This window comes from Astatotilapia calliptera, chromosome 7, assembly GCF_964374335.1.
Source record: "Astatotilapia calliptera chromosome 7, fAstCal68.1, whole genome shotgun sequence".
Lineage (NCBI taxonomy): Eukaryota > Metazoa > Chordata > Actinopteri > Cichliformes > Cichlidae > Astatotilapia > Astatotilapia calliptera.
In genome coordinates, this window is record NC_137428.1 from 22,594,509 (window position 1) to 22,622,052 (window position 27,544).

The 27,544-nt window shown below is 40.0% G+C and overlaps 1 protein-coding gene and 1 long non-coding RNA gene across 4 annotated transcripts; one reads left to right on the forward strand and one right to left on the reverse strand.

The window, feature by feature from the left end:
- Positions 1-9,761: 9,761 nt before the first annotated feature.
- On the reverse strand, positions 9,762-12,429 carry LOC145429860 (uncharacterized). The gene is made up of 5 exons (XR_013910192.1): positions 12,221-12,429; positions 11,326-11,489; positions 11,123-11,218; positions 10,615-10,956; positions 9,762-9,924 (listed from the first exon to the last, which is right to left on the reverse strand). It is a non-coding gene; the product is annotated as an uncharacterized LOC145429860 (long non-coding RNA).
- Positions 12,430-14,292: 1,863 nt separating this feature from the next.
- Positions 14,293-19,811, forward strand: LOC145430007 (uncharacterized). 3 transcript variants are annotated; one of them, XM_080304250.1, is made up of 6 exons: positions 14,293-14,576; positions 15,463-15,523; positions 15,636-15,680; positions 17,263-17,418; positions 17,622-17,714; positions 18,657-19,811. In XM_080304250.1, the coding sequence occupies exons 4-6, from the start codon at positions 17,347-17,349 to the stop codon at positions 18,969-18,971; spliced, it is 480 nt and encodes a 159-aa protein (XP_080160376.1). In that variant the 5' UTR covers positions 14,293-14,576; positions 15,463-15,523; positions 15,636-15,680; positions 17,263-17,346; the 3' UTR covers positions 18,972-19,811. The 3 variants fall into 3 exon arrangements, with proteins under 3 accessions (XP_080160376.1, XP_080160374.1, XP_080160375.1); XM_080304248.1 differs by having other exon boundaries at positions 14,294-14,576; positions 15,636-15,684; positions 18,657-19,808; XM_080304249.1 differs by having other exon boundaries at positions 14,294-14,576; positions 15,463-15,684; positions 18,657-19,808.
- Positions 19,812-27,544: the final 7,733 nt, after the last annotated feature.

The window sequence follows — 27,544 nt, forward strand, 5'->3', positions numbered from 1 at the left end:
CCTTATATGATTTACTCATGAAAGTGGCCACTTTCATGAGTAATCACATATAAGTTTTTACTATTTCTTTTCCATATGGGCAAGCACGGCAAGCAGTGCTTGCTTTGCCAAATCTAAAAGCAGACATAAAGTGAGACGTACTCAAGTAAAGCGACCTCTAATCCCCTAAACTGCTGTCATCTGTGGCCACAGTCAGCTATTGTTTCTGAAAGTTGTGATTATTTCAGTCTCATTAGAGACTGTAGCTCTCTTTGTATAACACAGGAGTGTCCATTTCTCATTTACACTGACTGAAGCTGAGCAAACTGAGAGGAGCCAGCCAGGAAGCAGTCTAGAAAGGTGAAAATGTCCATGTAGAGTATAGACAGACAGCACAAATGGTATGTTCTAAACTGATCCAGGCTATCTTGCTAAATAGTTAAATACTGGAGGACGATGTTTTTGTTTGTATGCTGCTGAAAAAAGCATGGAATTTTTACTTGATTTGATGACAAGATTAAAAATATAAAAATGATGCAGGTACTGCGTAGTTATAAATCAGGCTTCAAATAAAATTCACACAATTCTTCCTTAAAAACAATAATGAAAAAGTAAATAAAGAAGTTTCATGTAATATTATATCAGAGTTTTAAGTAAAAATTCAAAGACAATATCTTATATAGTGCATAAAACATTAGTGAGAAAACAACATCTGAATTACCAAAGTTTTGTTTCTGTCCTGCCAAAAGGAACTAAAAATTACCTTATTCCAGGTTTAAAGAAAATGTTATCAATAGCCATAGAGCAGCACGCCAAAAATGTTTACAAAATCATAAAGAGGAGCTAAAAAATACAAATCTCTGCACTACCCGTGGAAGTAGTCCTTTCAAGACCATTGTTAGTATAAAAAAATAAAGATATTGGAAAAGACAGATAAGATAGTGTTTAAAAACATGAGTAAAACAGACTCAAATTGCAAGTATAAGATACAGTGCAAGATGAAGGAAGCCTTAACATGCCTTGAAAATGCCTTCTAAAAATGAATAATAATTTGACTTCTTCAGATATTGAGGGGATATCAACAAAAGCTTTGTAACCTTTTCAGCCTTGACCTTCCAACTGCCAGATATCCCTGTTGTAAAAACATGCAAAGAATAAGAAAACAGACAAGATAAAAATAAAGAAATAAAAACTGTCCAAACAGGCCATTTAGCCAGAGGCACGGTGATCCTGTGTGGTCTGACAGATATGGAGTGTACTGAAAGAGGAAACTATTGGAATTCTCTGCTGCAAAGCTGTGACATTATGTCAAACTTGTCATTAAGGAAATATGTACTGGTCACTGTGCCATGAAAAGGGGATTATTATTATTTGAATAGTGTCACTTCTTTTTCCAGTCTTACGCTCTCAAAAGAGCTAAATAAGAACTGTTCAATATCATACTGAAAATACTGAACTCATATTGTCCTCTGCAGAACATCCTGAGGTGGCGCAATGTGTGGCAGTTCAATATCATTTATTAGAAAGTGCCTGAGTCAATATGCTGTATTTTTGCCACGCAGCGGTCCTTGCTTTAACCTCTCTGAATGTTCTTTTTGTCCAATATTCTACTGAATTATTAGATGGATTCACTGTATTGACCTAGACACATTGAACAAAAAGTACAGTAATGTCAATTTAATCATAACTTATAGGCCCTGTTTCAGTAGAATACATTTACATAGCAAATGAGAACGAGCAAAAACACAAAAACAAGTCCTGTATCTTCCATCACCAGGACTTGTTGCATAAAAAAGGGATGAAAGGAGCAAATACGGTACATATAATTTATGTATTATTTGTAGTGCTATACTGAGGGGTTAAAGTATGGTGGAACATGTGCAGAAGTCCTGAAGTTGTGGTCGTGGTACTTCAGCATCTAGCTAGCACTACCAAGGAGGAGAGAGCTTAAAGGGAATAAAGTGTTCTGGCAGGTAATTTCAAATGGAATGCTTTTAACAACTCAACAAATATCAATAAACACACAAACTGTTTCTGTGCAATTTGTCACACATTGTGTCTGTTAGCAGTCCAGCTGCTGCATTTCCCAAGGAGAGATGAGAATGAGTGATAGTGCCACTCGGAGATGGAGAAAGATGTAAGAAAGACTTGAAAGGGGAGGAAGAAGAGAAGTAATATTTAAAGGTAAGGACATTTCAGTGGCATTTGTTAAACTGGAAATTAAAAGATTTTTTTAAAATCACATATGCAAAACAAACTGAGGTACACAAATTTTTCAATATTAAATGGTTGCATGAAAAAATTACTAAAATGTGGTTTAGTGCAGGATAAATAGCGGGCCTTTCTGTGGTGAATTTACAGTAATGCACTATGTTGGACTGGTACACAGTGTCTATGGTGTTCAGGGTAGTAGTCAAATTACATCAAGTGTAACGTAGTTGAATTTGAGTTTAAGCTTCTGACAGTTAGATTCATTCAATCCTGTACTTTTACTTGAGGATTTAACAAAAAATTAATTAAATAATCAGAATCAGAATACTTTATTGATCCCTGGGGTATTTCTTTGTTACAGTGCTCCATTATAAACAAATATTAACAAGACAGACAATACGCTAACTAAGAATAGTACAATATACACACACACACACACACATATATATTTGTATATATATATATATATATATATATATATATATATATATATATATATATATATATATAAAACACCCAGCACGCCCCTGCGGGCGGTTTATCCTTCAAGCTCGGGTCCTCTACCAGAGGCCTGGGAGCTTGAGGGTCCTGCGCAGTATCTTAGCTTTTCCCAGGACTGCGCTCTTCTGGACAGAGATCTCCGATGTTGTTCCCGGGATCTGCTGGAGCCACTCGCCTAGCTTTGGAGTCACCGCACCTAGTGCTCTGATTACCACGGGGACCACTGTTACCTTCACCCTTCACATCCTCTCGAGTTCTTCTCTGAGCCCTTGGTATTTCTCCAGCTTCTCGTGTTCCTTCTTCCTGATATTGCTGTCATTCGGAACCGCTACATCGATCACTACGGCCGTCTTCTTCTGTTTTTCTACCACCACTATGTCCGGTTGGTTAGCCACCACCATTTTGTCTGTCTGTATCTGGAAGTCCAACAGGATCTTAGCTCGGTCATTCTCCACCACCCTTGGGGGCATCTCCCATTTTGACCTCAGGACTTCCAGGTTATACTCGGCACAGGTGTTCCTGTACACTATGCCGGCCACTTGGTTATGGCGTTCCATGTATGCCTTGCCTGCTAGCATCTTGCACCCTGCTGTTATGTGCTGGATTGTCTCTGGGGCATCTTTACACAGCTTGCACCTGGGGTCTTGCCTGGTGTGATAGACCCCAGCCTCTATGGATCTTGTACTCAGAGCTTGTTCTTGTGCTGCCATGATTAGTGCCTTTGTGCTGTCTTTCAGTCCAGCTTTGTCCAGCCACTGGTAGGATTTCTGGATATCAGCCACCTCCTCTATCTGCCGGTGGTACATACCGTGCAGGGCCCTGTCCTTCCATGATGGTTCCTCGTCTCCCTCCTCTTTCTTGGGTTTCTGCTGCCTGAGGTATTCACTGAGCACTCGGTCAGTTGGGGCAGGGCGTAGGTGTTGATGGCCCGGATCTTGTTCTTACCATTCAGCTGACTCCTCAGGACTTGCCTGACCCTCTGCAGGTACTTGGTGGTTGCAGCCTTTCTAGCGGCCTCTTCATGGTTCCCATTTGCCTGTGGGAAATCCCAGGTACTTGTAACTGTCCTCTATGTCTGCAATGTTGCCTTCTGGTAGTTCAATCCCCTCAGTTCTGACTACCTTCCCTCTCTTTGTTACCATTCGACTACACTTCTCCAGCCCGAACGACATCCCGATGTCATTGCTGTATATCCTTGGTGTGTGGATCAGTGAATCAATGTCTCGTTCACTCTTGGCATACAGCTTGATGTCATCCATGTACAGGAGGTGGCTGACAACTGCTCCATTCCGTAGTCGGTATCCGTAGCCAGTCTTGTTAATGATCTCACTGAGGGGGTTCAGGCCTATGCAGAACAGCAGTGGGACAGAGCATCTCCTTGGTAGATCCCGCACTTGATGGTGACTTGTGCTATGGGCTTGGAGTTGGCCTCTAGTGTTGTACGCCACATCCCCATTGAGTTCCTGATGAAGGCTCTTAGGGTCCTGTTGATCTTGTACAATTCTAAGCATTCCAGTATCCAGCTGTGGGGCATTGAGTCATAGGCCTTCTTGTAATCAATCCAGGCAGTGCACAGGTTGGTCAGTCTGGTCTTGCAGTCTTGGCTGACTGTTCTGTCTACCAGTAGCTGGTGTTTTGCGCCTCTGGTATTCTTGCCAATCCCTTTCTGTGCCCCACTCATGTATTGACCCATGTGCCTGTTCATCTTAGCCGATATGATGCCTGACAGGAGCTTCCATGTAGTACTGAGGCAGGTTATTGGTCGGTAGTTGGAGGGGACCGGTCCCTTCTTGGGGTCCTTGGGGATCAGGACCGTTCGACCTTCAGTTAGCCATTCCGGGTGTCTCTCGTTAACTAGCAGCTGGTTCATTTGTGCTGCCAGACGCTCGTGGAGTGCAGTCAGCTTCTTCAGCCAGTAGGCGTGAACCATGTCGGGCCCTGGTGCTGTCCAACTCTTCATACTGGAGACCCTTTCTTGGATATCTGCCACTGTGATGGTTACTGGACCCTGTTCAGGGAGGTCGCTATGGTCTGCCCTCAGATCCACTAGCCACTGAGCATTGCCGTTATGGGTTGCGTCCTTCTCCCATATGCTCTTCCAGTATTGCTCTGTCTCCAGCCTTGGTGGTGCTGTTCTCTTATTGTTCCCTTGCCACTGAGAGTACACCTTTGCTGGTTCTGTGGAGAACAGCTGGTTTATTCTCCTGCCTTCTATCTCTCTGGTGTACCTCCTCAAGCGGCTGGCCAAGGCTGTGAGTCTTTGTTTGGCAGTTTCCAAGGCCTCAGGTATGGACAGTTTGCTGTATTTCTTATGCACCTTCTTTGCTGCACCTTTCTGCAACTCTGTTAGTTGGCTAACCCATATACATACATAAGTGACTATATATATATATATAGTCACTTATTAATAAATAGCTGAAAAAGAAACGTGTAGTTGTAGCAGGAAACAGTGTGTTAAGTGGATGCGTTGTACAGGGAGATGGCCACAGGCAGGAAAGATTTCCTGTGTCGTTCAGTGGTGCTTTTCGGTACTCTCAGTCTCTCACTGAACATGCTCCTGTGACTGACCAGCATGTCATGGAGTGGGTGGGAGGTGTTATCCAACATTGTCTTTATTTTGGACAACATCCGCCTCTCCGACACCACCTTGAGGAAGTCCAACTCCATCCCCACAACATTACTGGCCTTACGGATTAGTTTATTGTCTGTTGGCATCTGCTCCCCCAGCATGCAACAGCATAGAGGATCGCACTGGCCACAACAGACTCGTAGAAAATCCTGAGCTGATTACTTTGTCAGACACACAATGTGGGAGACGTACATATTGTGGTCTTCCTGTCAGGTAATCAACAATCCAGGACACCAGAGAAGCATCCACCTGCATCGCTGCTAACTTATCACCCAGGAAGGTCAGCCTGATGGTATTGAAAGCACTAGAAAAGTCAAAAAACATGACCCTCACAGTGCTCGCCGGCTGATCCAGATGGGTGTAGACACGATTGAGCAGGTAGATGATGGCGTCCTCAGTTCCGAGACGAGGCTGATAAGCGAACTGAAGGGGATCCAGATGTGGTCTTACTATGGGTCGCAGCTGGTCCAGGATGAGCCTTTCCAGGGTCTTCATGATGTGGGAGGTCAGTGCCACGGGCCTGTAATCCTGGGGGCCACTGGGACGTGGCGTCTTTGGTACAGGGACGAGGCATGATGTCTTCCACATCACTGGTACCCTCTGCAGACTCAGACTCAGCATAAACAGTTTATGAAAGACTCCACACAGCTGGGGGGCACAGGTCTTGAGGACGAGGGGACTCACTCCGTCTGGTCCAGTAGACTGCCTGAGTGAAGTCTCCTCATTTGCATCTCAACCTGAACCTCAACCTCAACCATCTCAACCTGGTATTGAGTGAAGGTGATGGGTGGGGGAGGGGTGTCATGAATCTCACAGGAGGCAACAGCACCATGTGAAGAGAGAGGCTGGCACAGTGGTGTGGCTCTGGATTCCAGGCTGACTACAGGTGAGGTTGTGGGGGTGGGAGCAGACACTGTGGTGTCGAATCTATTGAAAAACAAATTCAACTCGTTAGCTCTATTCTCACCTCCCTCAGCTCCCCTGCTGTTGGTTGGCCTGAATCCAGTGATGGTCTTCCTTCATGTCCCTCCACACCTCTCTCATGCTGTTCTGCTGGAGTTTCCACTCCAGCTTCCTCCTGTAATTGTCCTTAGCCTCTCTGATCTTGTCCTTTAGTAACACCTGGACCTTCCTCACCTCCTCTTTATTGCCCCCTCTGAAAGCCCTCTTCTTGTTGTTGAGGAGGGCTTTGATATCCTTAGTCACCCACGGCTTCTTATTTGGGTAACAATGAACAGTCTGAGCTGGAACAATGGAGTCGGTGCAGAAAGTTATGTAGTCTGTGATACACTCGGTAAGCCCATTGATGTCCTCGGCGTGAGGCTCACAGAGTGTTTCCCAGTTGGTCACCTCAAAACAGCCCTGTAGTTCCGCTAAGGCCTCCTCTGACCACCTCCTAACGCTCATCGTGGTCACAGGTTCCCTCCTCACAATTGGCACATAGCAGGGGGTGAGGTGAATCAGGTTATGATCTGACCTACCAAGTGGGGGGAGGGAGGAGGAGCTGTATGCATCCTTGACATTTCAAAGTCATCAAAGTAAAGTTGTATTTGAAGAGCATCAGGGTACATTTTAAACAATGGGTGTGAGGAAAAGTGAGAGCCATCACAGTAATCACGCATTTTGGCATCAGTGTTCTTCTTATTCTGAACAAAGAAGTCCTGAATGTCCTCATGTTGGAATAAAAACTTGAGCGTTTCAATGACTGATACATACTGGCATGTATCTGCTGCCAAAACCTGTTTCATCTGACCATCTTTTCTTACAGTATCTGAGCTGTGACCCAGAAATATTTCCTGTGGTTTAACAAGGGAAGACTTCTCAGTGAAGTATTTGTTCATTTTATATTTCGTGTCTACATCTTCAAATATGTTTTTAGCACTTTCAAACTCCTTCATTAATGCTTGAACAGCCTCACTGTCTTGTGGTACATCCAAGCTACTCAACAAAGCAGCAGTTGACTGTTGCAAACAGTCTACAGTTTTCTCAAGCAACTCCTTTGTACAGTTTACACTTCTTGTAACATCTGTTAAAGTAATATTTGATGATGCATACATCACTGGGTATCTCCAAAACATCAGGAACTAGATCATCAGTTTCAACTGAACTGTTTGATGTCTCTCCTTGGTAAGAAGGTTGAACTGAGTCAGCATCCATTGAAGATGAAGTAGAATGAGATCTATGCAGGTGCTTTGAAAATGAATTTAAGTTATAATACGTCCTTGGGCAGCCATCTTGGCTACATATAATTTTCAAGTTTTGTCCATCTGATAAGCAGTGTATTTGACGAAGATGCCAAATGAGGTTTCTCACCTCTGTGAACAGAGACTCTCTACATTTTGGACAGGTGAACATTTTACTTGCATGCTTTAATCTGTGCAATCAGCTCCAGTACTTTGGTTTTCCTTTGGGTGGACAGCGGCAGGTCATAGACAAACTCAAAGAAGGTGAAGACGGAGCCAAGCAGTGCTGGATAGGACAAGTTACATACACAGTACAGTTTGAAAAGCTTATCCACACCACACGTCAGGCCATCATTCAGAGGAATGGTTACTTTGTCATTCTTAGCAACAATGATGTACTGCCTGGTTGCACTCTTTAGATCACCGATGCATATCAGCTGGGGTTGGTGTGTTGTGGATGATGCTTCAGGATCACTGCAAAGCGATGCAATACTTGTTCCAGGCTTGGAGATGGGGAAGATAAAGATAGATTTTTAGAGAAGTATTCAGTCAGGTGTTGACAAATGCTTTCCTCAGGTAAATACCATGAGAATTGTACTGAATAATCAAAATCAACCAAGTGCGTTATAGCTGATTTAAGGCTGCAACGACTGGCACCAACTGGTGGGAGTAGGTGTGTTAACACCACAAGGGCAGTGTAACAAGCCTCATCTAACAAAGAAAAGCAAGATGTAAAATTATTCAAAATACAGAAATGTGTTATTTAATGAATTATGAGATGTACATCAAAAATGACTTTTTCTTTTGTGAATAGATGAAATCAGAAATGCAGAGGCTTAAGGCACCTCATTTGGCTTATATGTGCAGCTAATAAGGTTGCCCAAGGCCACATAATTTAAATTCTCCTTACTAGGGGTGGGTTTTTATAATCGATTCATCGATTAAAATCGATTCTGGCTTGGATAACGTAAAATCGATTCATTAAAATCCTGAATCGATTTTTTAATATAAATTTATTTTGTCCGAAATGCCAGAATCTCTGGTGACATCTCACAAAATTTCAAGAACCACCAAACAGTAAATGAGAGCAGGTACAGGGATTCTGCACATAGACTTAAACACACAGCGCGACCCGCGGATCAGAATCAGTTAGATGTCGCCTTTCTCACAGTCGGGGCTGAAAGCCGACAGCTCGCTGATCCGGGTCCGCGCTTTGTGTTCACGCCCTTTATGCGCTGATTCTAAAGCTGTTAGTTTGATCTCTCTCCAAACAATATTGACCGAATCAGCAGCAAAAGAAGATCCAAACGCTTCACATAAACATCGTCATGAATTCACTCTTTTACTGTTTTGCTTCCATTGCGATGCGCAGCTCTCTCTCTCTCCCTCTCTCCCTCCCCCCCTCCCCCCCCCCCCCCCCCCCCCCTCTCGAACAGTTTCGCTTTCTTCATTATTCGCTTGCTTGTTACACAAGTCTACTGTTGCTTACAGCGCTGTCGGCCACTGTTTTTTCCCCTTTTACATTCTTCCGAAAAGAAAACCTCATTTCTACTGTTCAATACTGAACAAATTGAAACTTTTTAAAATTATTCAAAATGCAAAATGCTTAGCCATGTCTCTAATAAAACCGCTGTAACGTCAGAGGTAATGTTGATTAATTAATGGTTTTCTTTCGTTTTTGATGTACTGCAGAATATTTTTATAAAATCCCAGGCCAGGAAAATCACCTACATGTTTTTCTGTGTTTTATCTTCAGCTACTTTGACACAAAGGCATCTGCTGTGATGCTCACACCTTGGATAAAGTCTTGAGAGTGTCAGCTTCCTTTTTATAGATACAAAAATATGTAAATGTCCTGAACTGAATTATATCTCTGACTGTCAAAATTTCCCAGATTTAAATCGAATCGAATCGAATTAAATCGAATCGTGGATCGAATCGATTCGGGACCTTGTGAATCGGAATTGAATCGATTCTAGAAATCAGTGACGATACCCAGCCCTACTCCTTACAACCATCTCCATAGACCTCATTCTCCACCATCAGTAAACATAGACATATTTCAATCCATTTACCAAAGGGTGGCATCTAACAATTTCTTTGAAAAAGAACAACAAAATTTAAAAATATAACCCCTTCTTGTATAGTTTTTCTATTCAGCCTTTAACATCCACTTACTTGTCATCTAAAGTAAACAGAACTATTAATTTGATCATCCTTTTTTTCTTACTTTCCAATAGTAAACGTGAGGCGGAGGGATGGAAAAATACCTTCAGTCTTCTCTTCAAAATCCTTCAACAGAGAGGACATTCTTGTTTCCAGGGCAGCTACTGATTTGAGTTTCGGAATGATACTGGCTTCCCATTTTCGTAAAAAGAGGTCCACCTTTCCTCCTGTAAGCTTGCCAAACTCCAAGTCCAGCTAATGGAGAGAAAAAAAGTGTTTAAGTTTAAAATTAAGCATTAAATACATGAAATTAAAAGTACATGCTGCCCATTTGGTAGCTGTATGGCTAAAATCAAACCTTACAGTATCACATTTCTGTTACCCACTTCCACATCAAGCTTACCTACACAGTGAAACATAACAATTTACTTGGAGTGGTATTTGAATACAAGTCTATTATTCCTTAATTTTAGCTATGATTTGGGTCCCATCAGACCCTGAGAAAAAAATTAGGACTTTTTAGCTGATGTTCAACTTTCTAGCAGCCAATTTCTTATTTTGTCTGTCTGCGGTTTGTCCTGTAGAGCTTTTTTGCTGAAAATAGTGCTGCTGAAAGCAGAGTTTCGTACAAATTTAGGTGATCTTTTTGTCGTTTTTTCACTTCCACGAGCAGCACCTTCTGCATTGTCATTTGATGTCCCTACTATTAGATAGTCATTTGGTGGCACGACTAAGATTTTGGATCATCTGAAACGTGATGCTCATTGTAATAAAAGCCCAGTAAATAAAGATCCAACTCTGAAATTATAAAACTTTCAAAATATTCACTAGGAGCTCATAAACATACCTCCAAATGTATCCACTCCTGTTACATACTTTGTATGCAATACACAACTGAGTGGAGAAGAAGTACATAAACCATTACCAGGGAACCAAGCAACTTACCAGACTTGGCATGTCCAAAGACCGTGGGTACTCTCTGAATATTTCAGCAGCAGTGGGGGAGTCCTTGCTAATCCAGGCTCTGCGACTGGTGTATGTTTCCTCCATGCCTGACATGATAGTTGGAAGGTTCTCAGCTGAGGGCCGCAATCTTTTGATCAGGGTGACCCACTCATCTGTGCTGCTGGTATTCCCATCCTCTTGCCTGAGCTTCTTGTCTTCACCACAGTCATTGGTCACTTTTCGCTTCTTATAACGTCTCTGCCCCTGGTCGAGATTCCGTCTAAGGTTGCGCAGTTTAGTCTCTAGGAATCCACAATGAGAGACTGGATCATAATAATGCTCCTAAGGAAGAAAGGACAGAGGTATATGGGTAACAGCTGAGCAATTTTAACTGAGAAAAAAAAAGCTCTAATAAATAATGAGATAAAGGTTAAAAGATACACAGTAAGTGGGAACAAGTGCAAGTATGTAGTGGAATTTACATTATTAAAATGCTAAATTTACTTACAAATCCTTCCCCCTGTCCTGCCACTCGGACACTCAGGGATGAAAAGTGGTGATGATGCTTTTTGTTACAGTCAACTTCTCTGCACTAAGAGGGTAACTGGAAAATAAAGGTAACCTTTTTTTAACTCCTGTGCACTTCAACATTTTTAAAGAAAAACATTCATTGCAAAATTTTAACAAAGTGCAGTAAGGTGCTATACTTACTAACCACACCTCTCCACCAAATCCCCAATGCAAGTCTTCACAAGAAGCTTCCTCGATGGCACTGACAGGGTACCTGTAGTTTCATACTCCTTAAGAATCTGTGGGGCTTTCCTCTTGAGTAGTGACTTCAGGGGTTGACTTTGTTCTTCTGTGGTAATGGTAGACTGTATAAAGGCAACACCAGACACTTTACCTCTCTGCAATAATCTTCAAAGTCATGACAGCAAATTTCCACAGAGCATAGAAGCATGAGTTTACTCAAAAAGCTGCAGCAGAAGAAGGCGGTTTCTTAATTACCGTGATTATAACGCAATGACTAAAAGAAATTCTGAATAATAATTAAATTGATTTTATCTTCTAGTTGCTACTTGGTGAATAAATCTGATCCTGACTAATAGTTAATAACTGTTAAAACAGTCAAAGGAGCTTGCAAAGAAAAGCGTCTGGACTTCTTTAAGTTGCTTGAAGACGTTTCACCTCTCATCTGAGAAGCTTCTTCAGTTCTAAGGTCAAATGGTGGAGAGTCCCAGATATAAAGTGGGAGTTTCCCCCCACAGAGGGACAAAAGGACCCCCTGATGATCCTCTAATCGCCTGAGCCAAGGTGTGAAACTGGGTGTGGGTCCCAATCAGCCAGAGTTTCGGGTGTGTTCATTGTGAAACCTGGCCCCACCTTATCATGCGAATTCCTGAGGTCAGATGGCCTAGGATGTGAGTGGGCGTTAAGGCGTCTGGGAAGGGATCTCAAAACTGGATTATAGATGGCAGAGAGTTGGTGTCGTAAACCCCCGCCTCTGTTCAAAGATGGTCGCTCACAGTGGATGACTGAGAACCTTCACAGACAACTGTTAAAACACATTTTATGACTTGGGAAACTGAAGAAATGCAAAGTGTACCTGATTTTGTCTAATCTCCCTAAGAGAGGTTTCCATCGGTGGCCCTCTGGCTGACAGGAAGATATGGAATCTATCAAAGTCCTTAACGTCTACCTCATTGTCAACATCAAAATATTCCATGAAATCAGTGTTATACTTTAGCAACCTATCAAGCACACAGCCCACGTGCTGAGCTTGGCTTTGACCTAGGTGACATCAAACTAAAGTTACTCAGTCTTAAATTCCTATTCTGTGCTAGCAAACGAATGGTCGCGGTGATAACTACATTTGCTATATTCAGAGCTAACAACAATATTGTCATTTTACACAACACTGCAAATGTTAGGTGCTGACTCTGGCGTTGCTCATAGACACCAGAATGCCTGTCGGAGCCACTAGCCAACTACCACACTGGTTCTAAGAGCAATTACTCTAATACATAAATAAAGTAAATAGATAAATACATGAGTAAAGTAATACATAAAATTACTACAAAAAACACATTAACTCTAATGAAGTATGGCACTAAAGCCAAGAACTAGTACTAAAATTAAGAGTAGGATATGTTAGCAAGACTGTTACATTAAGGTTAGCTAGGTATAGTTAAGCAGTAATTAACAGCGCTTAAACTCAAAACTCCTATATTTTATATAAATTCAAAGTTTCACATTCTTCCAGAAACCCGACATATTTTCAGTACATTAAGATAAACTGGTAAATTATATTTACTGTAAGGTCTGACAACATAGTAGGCAACGTAACCTCCATCTTTGTCTCCTTTGTCTCAGTGGCGCGAAAAGATAGCGCCCCCTTCCCGCCGCTGGTATGTCATGTTGCTGGGCAGAATTTGTTTCAATTTTCAGCATGTGGATTCTTACTCATTTAATTTCCTACTTTTACTTCAATTGTATTGCCCTAGTTCACATTTTACAGTCAAAATTAAGCCTGTTCTGTGTGGATACTTATGGTTATAGTATAGCCATGGCCATCAATTGGTATGCCATACATATTGAGAAATAAAAAAAATGTATCTTCTTTCAGAATTTTAGTACACCATACACACCTTGCTCCACATTACATTATAAAATGTTTTATTTGTTGAAAGTAATGAGGAAAGGGTTATGGAAAACAAACAATAACTAAACATTTTATTTATTCAGTTAATATTGTTATAATACATTACAATTTATTTCACTAAACACAGGGCTAACATCAAATAACTGAGCTGCTAATTTTAGGTCCTGTTGTTAGATTCTGAAAATAACACACAAAATGTGCTAAACTGTGCAACACATCAAGTGTGTTAAGCTTTTTACACATTTTTTCAATGTTTACACATTTTCTTACACATGTTATGTTAAAATTCACACAAAATGTGTTAATAGTGTAACAACACATTTTTGTGTCATTTTTTAACACATCCTTTCTAAGAGTGTACACACCAACAAAAATCCCTTTTCTAATGAAGACACAAAAGATATTTATGTGTAAAAATAAACCAAAGTTTAAAGCCATCCCAAAGACACTTTAAAGCAATTGTCACACTGATTTTACAGTAGAAACATATACTTGCATGTTCTATACTTAAAGATTACTTGTAATGTCCTAACTCATTTCAGATGCAAAGGTTAGGTGACCATAGCCTGCACACAGAGATACAAATGATTCTGACTCATTTCAAAGGGATTCTTTTCCCTACTTTGCACTTCTACACCCAAATCTAAGGGTCCTCCTACCTACCAAAACCCACTTTAATACCTGTAAAATCTAACATGGACAATGGACATTTCTGAAGCAATATCAGTGAAATATTAGTGAACAGTTTCTAAGAAATACCACAGTATTGTGGAATGTATAAGGGCCTATGTAATGGAGTGGTAGAGCAAGAATAGATCAGAAATCCAGTTAGGATGGTCACAATGCATAAACAGAAATGCTAGATTTAGGCAAGCAGCTAAAGAATGAGTCAGTGATTATAAAGCATGAATGAAACAACTGATGCTAATCAGCTAATGTAAGTGCAACTTCACTACTAAAGCTATGCCTCATTTAGTATGAATGTAAATGCACTCAAAAAAGTCAACTAAGGCAGTTGTTTGATTAATTCAATAGACATTTGTCTATTTAACATGAACATATTGAGTTTAGGTTTTTAAATCATTATCAGTTGTTGGTTTAACATAAAATAACAAAAACTTTAATGAACTAGATTTGCATTCTTCAGTTCAATTAAATGTAATTATTTTAAATCAACAACTCTAAAACCGATGCCTAGTGCGCATGCTCAAACTTCCCAGAAGTGAAGAGGCGGGAACGCGGAGAAAGTTATGTGTTCAGTGAACTGCCATTTCCCTCTGCGGAATCTTCCACAATACAGGTAAGTAATAAATAACTCAAAATATCTTAGTCAAACGAAGTTGTTCTGTCCGTTAATTGTTTAACAATGTTTTTAATTCCAAATGTGTAAGTTGTCATTAGACAGCGGGAGTGGAGCAAATGCAGTGAAAATCTGGTATTAGACGGTGTCTAATACCTGATTTCTAATCCGCTCTGGGTATATTTATACTATTATTAGCATTTCCACTTCATTGTTTTTCTTTTTTTTTCTTTTTTTTACCTGTTTTTGCAGTTAGTCTTATAGTGTTTTTAGCGGTTATTGATATGTTTAATTCAATATTTAACACGTTTGTAATTCACTTTCAAAGTAAATGAAGTTAGCTAAAGCTAGTATGGTTGTCTCATTGAACTTTTACCTAGCTCTGTTAGCATTCACTTTGGTTTTAAATGACGGTTATTGCAAGACATGGTCTTTGTTCACTTTTTTTATTATCATTTGCATTTTTTCTTTCTTTCTTTCTCTCTCCTTTTATTTTAAGCATTCGGCCTCTTACAGTAATGCAAGTTAAACTAGCATGCGCGAGTTGCTAAATATTAGCTGTGTCCAAATTCAGGGGCTGCATCCTTCGAATTGACTTGATCGCTAGTGCATGGGAAAAAGAGCATAAACACGAGGTCAGAGGAAAAGGCAATGGCGGATAGTTATGAAAATTGCCTGTCGGACCTTTACCGCAACTACCAGCATCTTTATTGCATAGTGTGAAACACTGCTATTACATTTGGCAACAGATTGGATATTTATCTGTGAATTTTATATTGCAAGAGGTATTTATATGTATTTGTATTTTTTTTTATACATTTGCAACAAAGTAAAAAAAAATCCACTGGAATTTTTATAAAATAATTGTCTGTTTTCTTTACCATAGTAACACCACAAAGAAAGCTGACCCCTTTTTCTGATTGTTTGTGCCTCCTCTTTAATACATGGTAAGCCTTTTACCATCATATATTTATTATGATAGTTTTATGATTTAATCAAAGTGGAAAAAAAGGTGCCAATAAAACCATCCTTAAAACTGCTTTTCTTTTTTTCTTTCAGTGACTTGTATGTGGCAGTGCAAGCGTTGTTCCATCAGGGAGAGTAGTAGGTACAAATTATTGAAACGCTGTACAGGGCTCGCAAAATCGCTAGCCCAACGTCCCGGGGCTAGCGATTTTTCCAGTCGGGCTACCAAAATCTATCTCTGCCCTGCCCGTCCAGCTTTTGTAGGAAGGAAAAATATATGTCAATGCTTTTGCATTCTTTCGGAAATGTAGCTGGGTAATTATGTCATTGGCATCGGTGAGCCACTGTCAATATGTGACATATTGAAATCGCGTTTGAATTTGCGCTTGTTTTTTGCTTTCACTTTGCAATCGCTCGAACTGTGTATAGAGAGCGACAGCACTGATCTGTGAGTGAGGATAATTTGCGCACCAATTCCTCTGACATCGTCTTATCAATCGTTAGCTTACTATGCAAGCATGACAAGTGAAATCTCCCGCAGCTTAAACATGTGAGAGGTTGATCGCGCAGAGAATCGCTGAGCTTATGTGAGTGTGTGTGTAAAAGCAGCAGGATTTATATTTCAGTTCTGCTGAGCCAAATAAGACAGGTCAGGGTGAAGAAGTGACAGCCAAAGAAAAGCTTACCACAAAACGGAGAAGTTATGACAAATCAGACTATAAGGCAAAAAGAAAGTGCAGCTTTATGGTTTCATGGACAAAATAATTTCTGTGGCTGCGATATGACGAGTTAAATAACCAGGGCTTCACATAAGTGGCCCGCAGGTGCGCATTCGCTGTCAAAATAAAAAAACACGCACAAGAGAAGAAGTTGCAACGCGTGTTTGCGTACATAAGATTTTCAGGAGGAGGACAGACATTTGTTTAGAACTCTTAAAGATGTCAAGAAGCTCCTTTAAGCAATTACTTTGGTGTTCCTCCACCTCCAAAGAAATGTCAGAAGGAGTCCGAACCACAAAAGAAGCGCGTATTCTCAGAAAAGTGGTTGAAGGAGGTGAGCTGGCTTCAAACAAATGATGAACGCACAGATGTGGTGCAGAATGTGCCGTGAAAATCCCACTCTAGCGGACAAAAACAGTGCTTTTTATATGGATGCAAACGCACGTTGCAACTTCTTATCTGGTGCACGTCTTTTATTTTGACAGCAAATGCGCACATGCGGACCACTTATGTGCACCCGTGTAAATAACAATGTTCTGCCGGGTGTGTTGTTGGTTTTCCCTCGATTCCTGAGTCGACAAGCGCCTTTGTTACTGGGACCAGTAATTTTAAGAAAGGCCCCCATTAGAAATGGATTATTGCTCAGTCTGCAATATCTTTCCCAGAACAAACACCAATTGCAAATAATATACTAAAAATAAACCTGAAAAATCTGTTTAGAACAGCATACTATGTTGCAAAGAGTGAACTACCACTGGTGCAATTTAGCAGTCTTTGCAAACTTCAAAAAGCAAATGGCCCAGATCTTGGTTCCACTTGCCTCTTACTTGTGACTTTAGTGGAAATTTCAAATTCAGGATCTGACACAGACTGATTCATGTTCTACACAGACAGCACTGATGTCTGCATGGTCTTCTAAAAGCAGCTTTAGTCAGCTTAGATGTGAAGTGAGTGAAATATACAGTTGAGTTTTTAATCAATGTATTTGTTCTCTATTGCAGATTGACAAGGAGTTTCTGCGAATCACCACAAAGCCTCTGCTATCTACTTTCTTTGCCGAGCTTGACCAATACGCGCCACGCTTAATGGAAATCTTTCTGACCAAAGGAGGGACACGTGGAAAGAAAATAAGAGGTCTCATGCTTGCCATCTCCAAGGTTTGTATTAGGATTGAGTAGACTTTGTCATAGGCAGCAAAAATAACTTTTATTTGGAGATGAAGTTGTCAATTTTGTTTCAGCTTAACAAATGGTACATGCCAGGTTCTAACCTAAAGAATAATTATGCAAGTTAACTTATTACCATAGCTTTAAGAAAAACAGCCTGGTTTTGGCTCATATTATCTCCTCCTCCTCTCCAGCATGACAACATCCATACCAGACGAGCATGCATCTTGAAGTCTTTGTGCATCTACCTAAACGAAGACTATGAGAAGTTAATAAAGGAGTACTTGGTGAGTCACTGTGACAGCATGTTGACCGTAACATTCTCATACAAATTGTGACGTTGCCTCAAATGCAAATCGTTAAAATTAAAATTTTGAGATTAGCAACAAGACACCTGGTATTGGGGAAAGGATGTCTTGAATACCAAACAGTATTAAGTGTTGCAATAAAGAATTTCTGGAATTTGGTATTGGAAGGAAAGAAATTTATGCCTACTTAAACTTGATACACAAACATACAATGCATTTAACATGCATCAAGACAATATTGCTTTTGAATCTGTACTTGGATTAAAACAAGTCCTGTTGTTTTTTCATTGCTATGGTCATCAGTATTTGTAAATAGAAATGTCTATGAACTTTGAGCTGTTTAGTACTAACACTTCTATACCTGTTTTATTTTAGCAGCTGAGTTAGCCTTTTCTCGAGTCCTGTCCCCCTAAGTTACTCTTGCTACGTCCGACAAACAAATGGTTTCCTCTGCGCACCAATGGGTACCCGAATGTGCAAGCAGACATGCTTCATAATGTTCGGTACAGTTACCTGGGAATGGGGCCATACACACTGTTTAATCCATTCACGTTGTTTTTGACTTTGTGAATGGAAAGAACACAACTCCTCCAGACACAATCTCTCGGCGTATCGGTGGGCACACCGCTTCTCCATCTTGCTTGAGGTTAATGTTTGTCAGACACAGTAACGGTTGCTATAATGTATAATTGGACAATGGCCCTTTCGGGGGAGGGGCCGGTGAGAGGTCAATTATGCCACCTCTTTTGACATGAGAGGTGTATTTTATAATTTATGTATTGGAGTAATTACTAACAACTACTTTAGTGGTGTAATTTTCTGTTTATTACTTTGACTACTTGGATTTTATGAACAGCATAGAAACAGTTGTTTAAACAATCTCTTAAATTTTACTTTGTTGTCTTATATTTTTTCATGTAGGATACGGACAGCGAGGCAAAAAGCTGCATGGAGCAAACTGTGATGGGGGTGTACGTCATCCAGAAGGAGGGTGCTGAACCTGAAGATGACCCAGAGGACGTTGGTGTCCTGATTGAGGGTGTGGAGGCTAACACTGATTTGGGTAACATTGCACAAGCATGTGCTCTGTTGTTTGGACTCATATACTGTTTGAACCTGAGCTACCCACCACAACTTAAATGCACCTTTGAAGTCCTCCAGAAGATACTTTTAAATCTTGATGGACAAAAGCTGTCTTCAAAGGCACAGTTTCTGAAAAACAAGCTTATGGGGTGAGGGCACTTGAAAATGACTGATAGGTCTTGAATGGTTCATTGGTGCAATGGTGATTTCCAATATATAATGTTAATATTTGAGTTGTTTATATTTTTTTCTTTCATTTAAAAAATATTTTTTTAAGTTTTTGGATTCTCTCTGGGCAATTCACCTTTTATACAGCACTGCAGATGATTTTTGTTTGTCCTTATATAGATGGCTCAAAATGGATCAGAAGTACTGACAGAAGTACTATGTTGTGTTTATGTGTCAAGGTCCTGTAAAGTTTAAGACCACTGCCACCTGTTAAGTTCACTGTATTATTGTTTCCATTTTGCTTGCTAGCATGTTTTAAAACACAGCAAAACTATATTGCTAGCTGTGGAGGACTGCAACCAAAATTAAAAAAAATAAATACAGAAATGTAAAAATTGGTCAAACTAATAATTATTTCAATGAGATACACCAAACAAATATAGATTTTCATCACCTATGGATTGTTTTGTTGTTGTACTGCCCCCAAATTATTTCTAATTATTTTATTTTTCCAAATTCACACAATAGTAATTCTATTTTGTCACATGTTTTAACTTGCCAAGTGGGAGATGTATTTTTATCTTTTAGTTTAATTTTTTTAAAATGCAGTCGATATATTGAGCAAATTTTGCATCTGTTTTTAGTTGTGGAAGCTTTGGTTCCAACATATTACCTATGTAAATAAGTATTCTAACGTTTTACCTTTTGAAGTGGCATAATGGTTGCAGGTGTACAAAAATGGTAAGCTTTTATATTGTCCACTAAATCCAGTTAATAAAGATAATGTTATCATAATCTGATTGTGACTTTTTTTGTAAAGTAGTGGGTTTCTAAATGTGTAACAAATGTAAACAAATCTAATTGAAATTATTTGGTTGAAATGAGTGAAATCATTGCCTTGATTAACAAAGTAGTTGTTGAAACAACAAGATTTAATTCTGTTTTCCTAAACTTTTTAAATTGTGTAGAATGAATTAAAACAAATTTCACTCTACATACTTAAATAAATCACTTCAAATCAATGTAAGTATAGTATGTTGATCCAACGTAATCTGATTACATTAAACCACCAAATGCTAAATGTGTTGGTTTGACATGATCGAAAAGGGTTTATTGTACTTGGTTAAATTGTGTGCAAAAAGGGTGCCATGATTAAATTGTGTTCATCCAACAACAGATTTTTTTGAGTGTGGATACTACTAGATGCTGATTTAATATATGATTGCAAAACTATTGTTTCATTAAGGCAAGAGGTTGTTAAGTCATTTGTGTCTAGGTTTAATCACAGTTCATGTTGATTAATGGTAATATCTGTAGAAAGCTAAAGGCTGCATAGAAGATGGAAGACATAGAAGATAGCATAGAAGTTGCACCACAAAAACCTATCCTGAAAAAGCAAATCAGCAAAATTTTGCCATTTTTAAGTAGGTAACCAGTATGAGTAGCTGCTGATTGGAGATCTTTCCTACTTCCAGTTAACTGTGAATACTGATCAGCCCAAATTACAGAACACAACAGCAAGATAACTGCAACAACCGCAACAAGATGACTACTGCAAACAGATTTTTAGCTAGATATTATTTGTTCGTATACAATCTGTTGAATATGTTTTGAATATTTTATTTGTCCATCCTATGGTAACAGCCATATTTAAATCCTTAAATATAAAATATTACTTTAAGGATTTAAAGAAGTAAACAGAAAAAAAGGAAGAAGACAGAATTGTTCTTAAACATAATTCATAGTTTTAAATTTCTTTTACTTTTCTCATTTTTACCTTTTTGGGGTTTTTTTTATTCATTTATAGAATTTTAATGTATTTGTCTGGTTTTTTGCTCTGGATGAAAGATGCTATACAAGTAAACTTGCTTTGCCTTGCCTTACTAATGAAATGATTAATATTTATTATCTTTACAATTTGATATTTGTCTGCCACTATAAACAAATATTACATAAGTGTTTTTTTAATCTTTAACCAAAAATAATTTGCTTAACTTGCTGGCTAGGTCAGACCAAGACCAAAGGAAGACAGATACCTTAAAAAAGTCACTTCCTCTCTGATTTACTAGTCTTTTGTTTGGATACTTGGCTTTGTAATGGGTAGTGACATGGTCTATGCTAAAAGTTCCCACTGGGGTAGTTTAAAGGGTGTGTCAAAAACTGCACATGCACTGTGAAGCAAGACTATCACCATGCCATCTGTAGTCTCTCCACAGGAACATAACTAGCACCATTTACTGCACATATGATTACTTGTTGGCTTTTTTTTCTTTTACAAGCCATCTGCTCAGGAGAGGTGAGAAAGGAGTTGTGAAATAAAATTCTGTAGCATATTGATTCGGTGCTCCATTATTAACACATCACTTTATTTCAATTTTGTGATTTAAACCTATTAATTGTAGCACTATATGTTACCCATGAATATGTGGAAATTGTTTATAGTCAACACATTTAGTGACATTGCTGGAAAAAAAAAACTACCGTATTTCCCGGACTACAAAGCGCACCTGAATATTAGCCGCACAAGCTAAAATCAGGGGAAAATCCTGTTTTGTACATACATTAGCCGCACCTGACCAAAAGCCGCAGGTGTTTCAATATTGACTTATCATATGTAAGAGAATATGCACAAAGGGAATTGTCAGGAAAGAGATGGCTGTTTGGAGACACACCCCTTTTATTAATATTTTGAAAATCAAGTTATGGGTACATATTTGCACATGTGCTGTGCTTCATAAATGAGTAACAAATGTAGTACATAACAGTAACCTACAGCACACCAGAAAAATAGATTCGGACTACCTTTTAGGCTCAGGTGCAGAGACACGGCTTTAACAAGAAGAAAAGTCAGTCATTCACCACCATCTTCCTGCGCACTAAAACCACCAAAGTCCTCTTCTCCAGTGTCGGAAACGAACAGGCTCAGGATGGCTTCGTCATCCACTCTCAGCTTCTTTCCTTCGTTGTCACTTTCAAAACCAAAGATAATCCTCATTGTCATTGTCAGTGTCAGAGTCGAACACCCTCTGAAGGGCCGTGGCGGTGTCCTCCTCTTCATCATGCAGCAGTCCAGCCCTTCGAAATCCATTGGTGATCGTGGATGTTTGCACACTTTTCCACGCTGTCAGAATCCACCGGTAGAGTTGAGCACAACTTGCTTTTCGCAAGTTTATCGCCGCTCGTCATCCACGACTCCCGCTGAACGCATAGCGCTACTTTGAAGTTTGTTTTTCGCGCTACTTGTACGGCACTATGTTGCCTGGCGGATGGACATGTGACCAACATACCACTCTTGAACCCCGATCCTTCCGCCAGGCAACGTAGTGCCGTACAACAGCGGAACAAACAAAACAAATCGTCTTACGATATCACAAAAATCATGGACAATCTATAGAAAAGCCGCACCTGACTAAAAGCCGCAGGGTTCAAAGCTTGTGCAAAAAGTAGCGGCTTATAGCCCGACAATTACGGTATATTAAATGACTTACAAAAGTAATATAAAAATGCACCTGCGTAATGGAACACAAACTGAGCAAAAGTGAACTTCTAGATGAGAAGCTACAGGTAACAGGTTGCAAATGTCCAGTCTTCTGCGAGGTAACCAAGTTTCACTTTTACTATGTCCTGGTGTAAAAAGTATTTGGTTGACTTCTGCAGTCAAAAATAATTTTTCACTGTCTCCACAGTTTTTTGACCCATTGTGCATGTACAGTACTGTTACAGCCAGTAGCTAAAACTGTTAACATATCAACAAAAATGTTATAATAATGAGAACGTTACTGTGAAACACAATATGATGCATGAAAAAATAGTTTTTGTCCAGGAAGCTTTTTTCAGTAGAAGCTAAAACTGTCGAAAAGATGCCAGACTGGCACAGACAAAATATTAACAATCTGTGCATCAGATGTTCAGGAACCAGGATATCCTGATGGGAAATGGGTTACTGGAACAAGACGGCATAAGATAGGACAGATAGGAGAATAAATGAGTGGTTGCAGCAGAATCCAGAAACTACATCTGGGATCTCTATCCAGAAGAGTGCAGTCCTAGGAACATCTAGAATATTGTGCACGACCCGTTATGGTGTTCCATCTATGCCCTCCATGCTAGCATCTTGCACCCTGCTGTTATGTGCTGGGTTTTTTAGGAGGATCTTCACACAGCCTGTACCTGGGGTCTTGCCTGGTGTGGTAGACATCAGCCTCTATGGGTCTTGTGCTTAGAGCTTGTTCCTGTGCTACCATGATTAGTGCCTCTGTGCTGTATTTCAGTCCAGCTTTGTCCGGCCACTAGTAGGATTTCTGGATGTCAGCCACTTCCTCTGTCTGCTGTTGGTACATACTGTGCAGGGGCGTCCATGATGGTTCTTTCTCTTGTTCCTCTTTCTTGGGTTTCTGCTGCCTGAGGTATTCAATGAGCACACAGTTGGCTGTGGTCATCTTCCTGATGTATTCGCGGATATTCATTGTCTCATCCTGGTCCTGACACTCACTAGTCCCCGGTCTTCTTCCTTGAGCTTAACTTACAGTCTAAGGGCAATGGACTTGAGGTGAAACCCTCCAAGCATCGTCAGGAGCTTCCACATCTTGATGTCAGTGGCTTCTATCTCCTCCTTGGGCCAGATTAGTATCCCAGCAGGGTACCTGATCAGGCAGGGGCGTACATGTTGATAGCCCGGATCTTGTTCTTACCGTTCAGCTGAATTCCCAGGACTTGACTGACCCTCTGCAGGTACTTGGTGGTTACAGTTTTGCTAGTGGCCTCTTTGTATTTGCCATTTGCCTGTAGGATTCCCAGGTACTTGTAATTGTCCTCAGTGTCTGCAATGTTACCTTCTGGTAGTGCAATCCCCTCAATTTTGAAAACCTTCCCTCTCTGGTTTATTCTCCTGCCTTCTATTTCTCTGGTATACCTCTTTAAGTCACTGACCAAGGCTGTGAGTCTTTGCTTGGCAGTTTCCAAGGCCTCCAGTATGGACAGCTTGCTATACTTCTTAGGCACCTTCTTCATCGCACCTACTTTGCAGCTCCGATATTTGGCTAACTTCCCTACATGCTACCTTGATCTTGGCCTCTAGTCTCCTTCTCCATGGAGGGTACTGCTCCTTGTGGCTGTTCAACTTGTAGCCAAGTATCTCACTGATCACTGCTGCCGTAGTATAGATCAGCTGGTTAGTCTGGTTAATGGTAATCCTTTAAATCCTTCAGATTTAAAGTCTCATTAAAGTCATTTAAAGTCATTTACTGAAATTGCTCTACTACTGTGGGTGTAGTGTAGCAATAATGTCAGTATAAGTAGGAAATGTTTATACTAAAGTCATTATCTTGTTTTTAATTGTCTTTTAGTTTGACATGGAGTATAATTTTATATGCCTTAAATGAGCCTACAAAGCAATCTTTCTGTAATCAGATGGTACAATCCTGGTTCTATTTTGGGACCATGATAACACAAAAGCTAAAGAGAGTTACTGCAATTCAAAAAAGAGAGTACCAAAAAGAAAAGAAAAAAGAGGATTAAGTTGTGGCTGCTATATGAGCTTAGCACCTCACACTCTTGTCACAAAAACTTTTTTTTTTGCTTGCTTTGCCATTCACTTGTGATTAGATGTGGTCTCAGAAGGCTGAAATGCAGACAAAATATTATGCCAAAATGTGCACTAAAGATCACGATGTGCCACTGATCTGCATAAATACAAACTCAGCTGTACTACTTTGCTAGATCTCAAATAGGCTTATTTGGCGGTAGTTGAGCACTTTGGGCCAGAGATCAATGACTGACTTTGTAGCTGTCTCATTAGACTTGAAGTGTTGTGCCCTGGATGAAGAGAGGGGCTTAGCTATCAATTGATCAACACCTGACGGTGTTTGCTGTATTAGATGTTGAAGATGGCATGTGTTCTCTGCGATACGTAGTATTTAAATAAAACAGCTCAGTGACAAAATAATTTTCATTTTGATTACCTATACATCTGTAAGAAGAAGTAGGGGCCTTCTGAACATTCGAACCCTGGAGCACAGACACCTCCTTCTTACCTTCTTACACTTGTCAAAACTAAAACAGGCAACCCCAAAGCCCAAAGGCTCTAGTGACAGCAAATGAGGGGATTTGTTTTGTTCTAGTTTTTAACAACATACATAAGGCCAAATTTCTTAAGCAGGGCAAATTACAGTCATATTGCAAGTTTTGTGAGCGAGCTTCTAACAGAGTACAAATTGCTGAACACAGATAAAGATAAAGGTAGTTTGTCTGACTAATGAGTGACAGACTCTACAACAACAATATTGCTGGTCACATATTATCTACTGAAGATGTTGTTACGAACTTGCATGCCCATATGTTTGTTTGTGCAGGTGTTGTGTCTTTTTATGTTAATTTAGCTGTGCCAGGGCCCTGCTCCGATTGGTGCGTGGATACACCGCCCCGATGTGACTGGTTCCAGCTGGAGGACCCACCCATTAAAAGGAGGCTGGAGTGCTACAGCGGGAGAGGTCCTCGCGTTTCTCCTCATGACCCAGCAGTATTCCTGTGGCAGCCGCTGGCTGCAGTGCGCTTAAAAGTTGTGGAAGTGGAGTGGGTAGGGGTGAGCTGCCATTTCTTTTGATCACCCGTTTTCTCCTGTTTTGAGTTAGTTAAGGAGGTCAGACTCTGTCTTTATTTTTGACTTTGTTTTGGTAAGGTCAGGGGTGCGGGATTTGTGTAGATTTGTTTTGTTTATTGTTTTGGCTTTGGCTCACCCTGAAGTGTTGACACTCCCGTTTTGGTTCCTTTATTTCACATTGTAAATAAATCACCTTGTATCTACCGGATTTGTTTCTTGCGGCTGCTTGGGTCTTGGGGGGGAAGCGAGGGCCTCACTCATGTTATGGCCTGGCCCTAGACGGGTTGTAACAATGTGGATTTAAAAAAACAACTCACATGCTCCAGAAAAAGCATGTCAGTTCAGATTAAGTAAAGACAACTAAGTAGAAATCAAGATGATCTGATATAGGGGAAACGCCTTAAATAGGAACAGAAATTGATGGGGACAGGGGTCTTGGGTAAGCTGTTCTCTGGAGAATTCTGACAGTTATGGTGGAGTTCAAGATTTATTCAGTAAAGCACTGCTTTATTACAACCAAACGTGACAGTGATATACTTTTTTAATATGGATCTATCCCTGCATAGTAATGTGAGTAAAACCTAGAAATCCCAAACCACTGTAAACCACTCAGCTTCCTGGGAAAAGTAACTTTACTGTATGCACCATATCCATCCCTTGTATGTATTCTGTACTAAGGAGGTTAGCAGAAATTTGCATGGCTCAACTCTAAACATCTGGGGTGATGACAGATCAGAGCCAACGCTCTGGCACTGTTCTCAAAGCTCTGAGCAATCCACCTGTGCCAATTATACACTTCTCTTTGTTCTGATAATAAATCTATCAGACATTCCAAATAAATTAATGCACATCAGGTGCAAAAATAGACATGCACCATTAAATAATGGCCCAATTTGAAGTATATTGCAAATTTTAAAAATGAGCGTTCCAACTGCAAAATGGGTTTTTTTTCAGGAAAATTTCAAATACATACACAACACTGCCAGACAAAAAAATCCCCAACTGAGCGAATTAACAAAAAATAAATAAATGTTGCCAAGTCTGTCAGTCAAAATTGATGAAAAAACACAAACACAAAGCTGCTAATATCAGTGAAGTTGTGTGTCTTTTGGAGCTATAAATGGTTCTGAATCCTCTGACGTGTCTGAAACTACGTGAGTTCAGGCGGTGCACTGAAATCATGCACAGCTTTATTAGATAAGTACTAGCTGACTCTTACAATCACCAGTTAATAATCTAACAAGCTTACACTCTCACTCCTCTGATCATTTATGCTGCCTCTACATATACTGCATTGGCTTTGCTGCTGGTAGTGTTGCTACCTCCCTCACCTCCAGTCCCACTGTTATATTACCATATACTTGAGAGATTGCATCTTTTCCTTGTGCATTATGTATAGTCCACATCTCAGTGATATGTACCCTCTGGGTTCTCCTCTGTATACTCCTTGTAGCTTTAATGCGTTCCAACAGAATCTCATATCTGCTTGAAATCATTTATGGAGCACCATCATGCAGAGTTTTATATTTGAATATTAGTATGGACATTACAGTAGTTCAGAGGATTGAACTCTAACCTTAGAGCAGGAGATCAATCAGTATGTATTTGATGGTTAGCTGAGGTTTTTCTATGAAGTTGAGTTGTTCTTTTCATGTCTGTGGGTATCCAGATATGCTGTTTGTTTTCCACAGCCTAAAAGGAATTCCAGTGAATTAGTATATACTGTAGGTACGATCCCCAGTTAAAGGTGTGCTCTTGTGTAATTCAAATGGTATTCTGGTCCTCTTTGACCCAGAATAGAGAGATACATTTTCATTAGCATAAAGTCCAACACATCATGCCCTAATCTTTCAATGTTACTCTGACATTTACCACTTACCATAGCTGCAATGGGAAAGGGCACGGTTTAACTCCTGGCTTAAAAAAAGTTTATAAATAACAGCATCGGCTACAGAGCTGA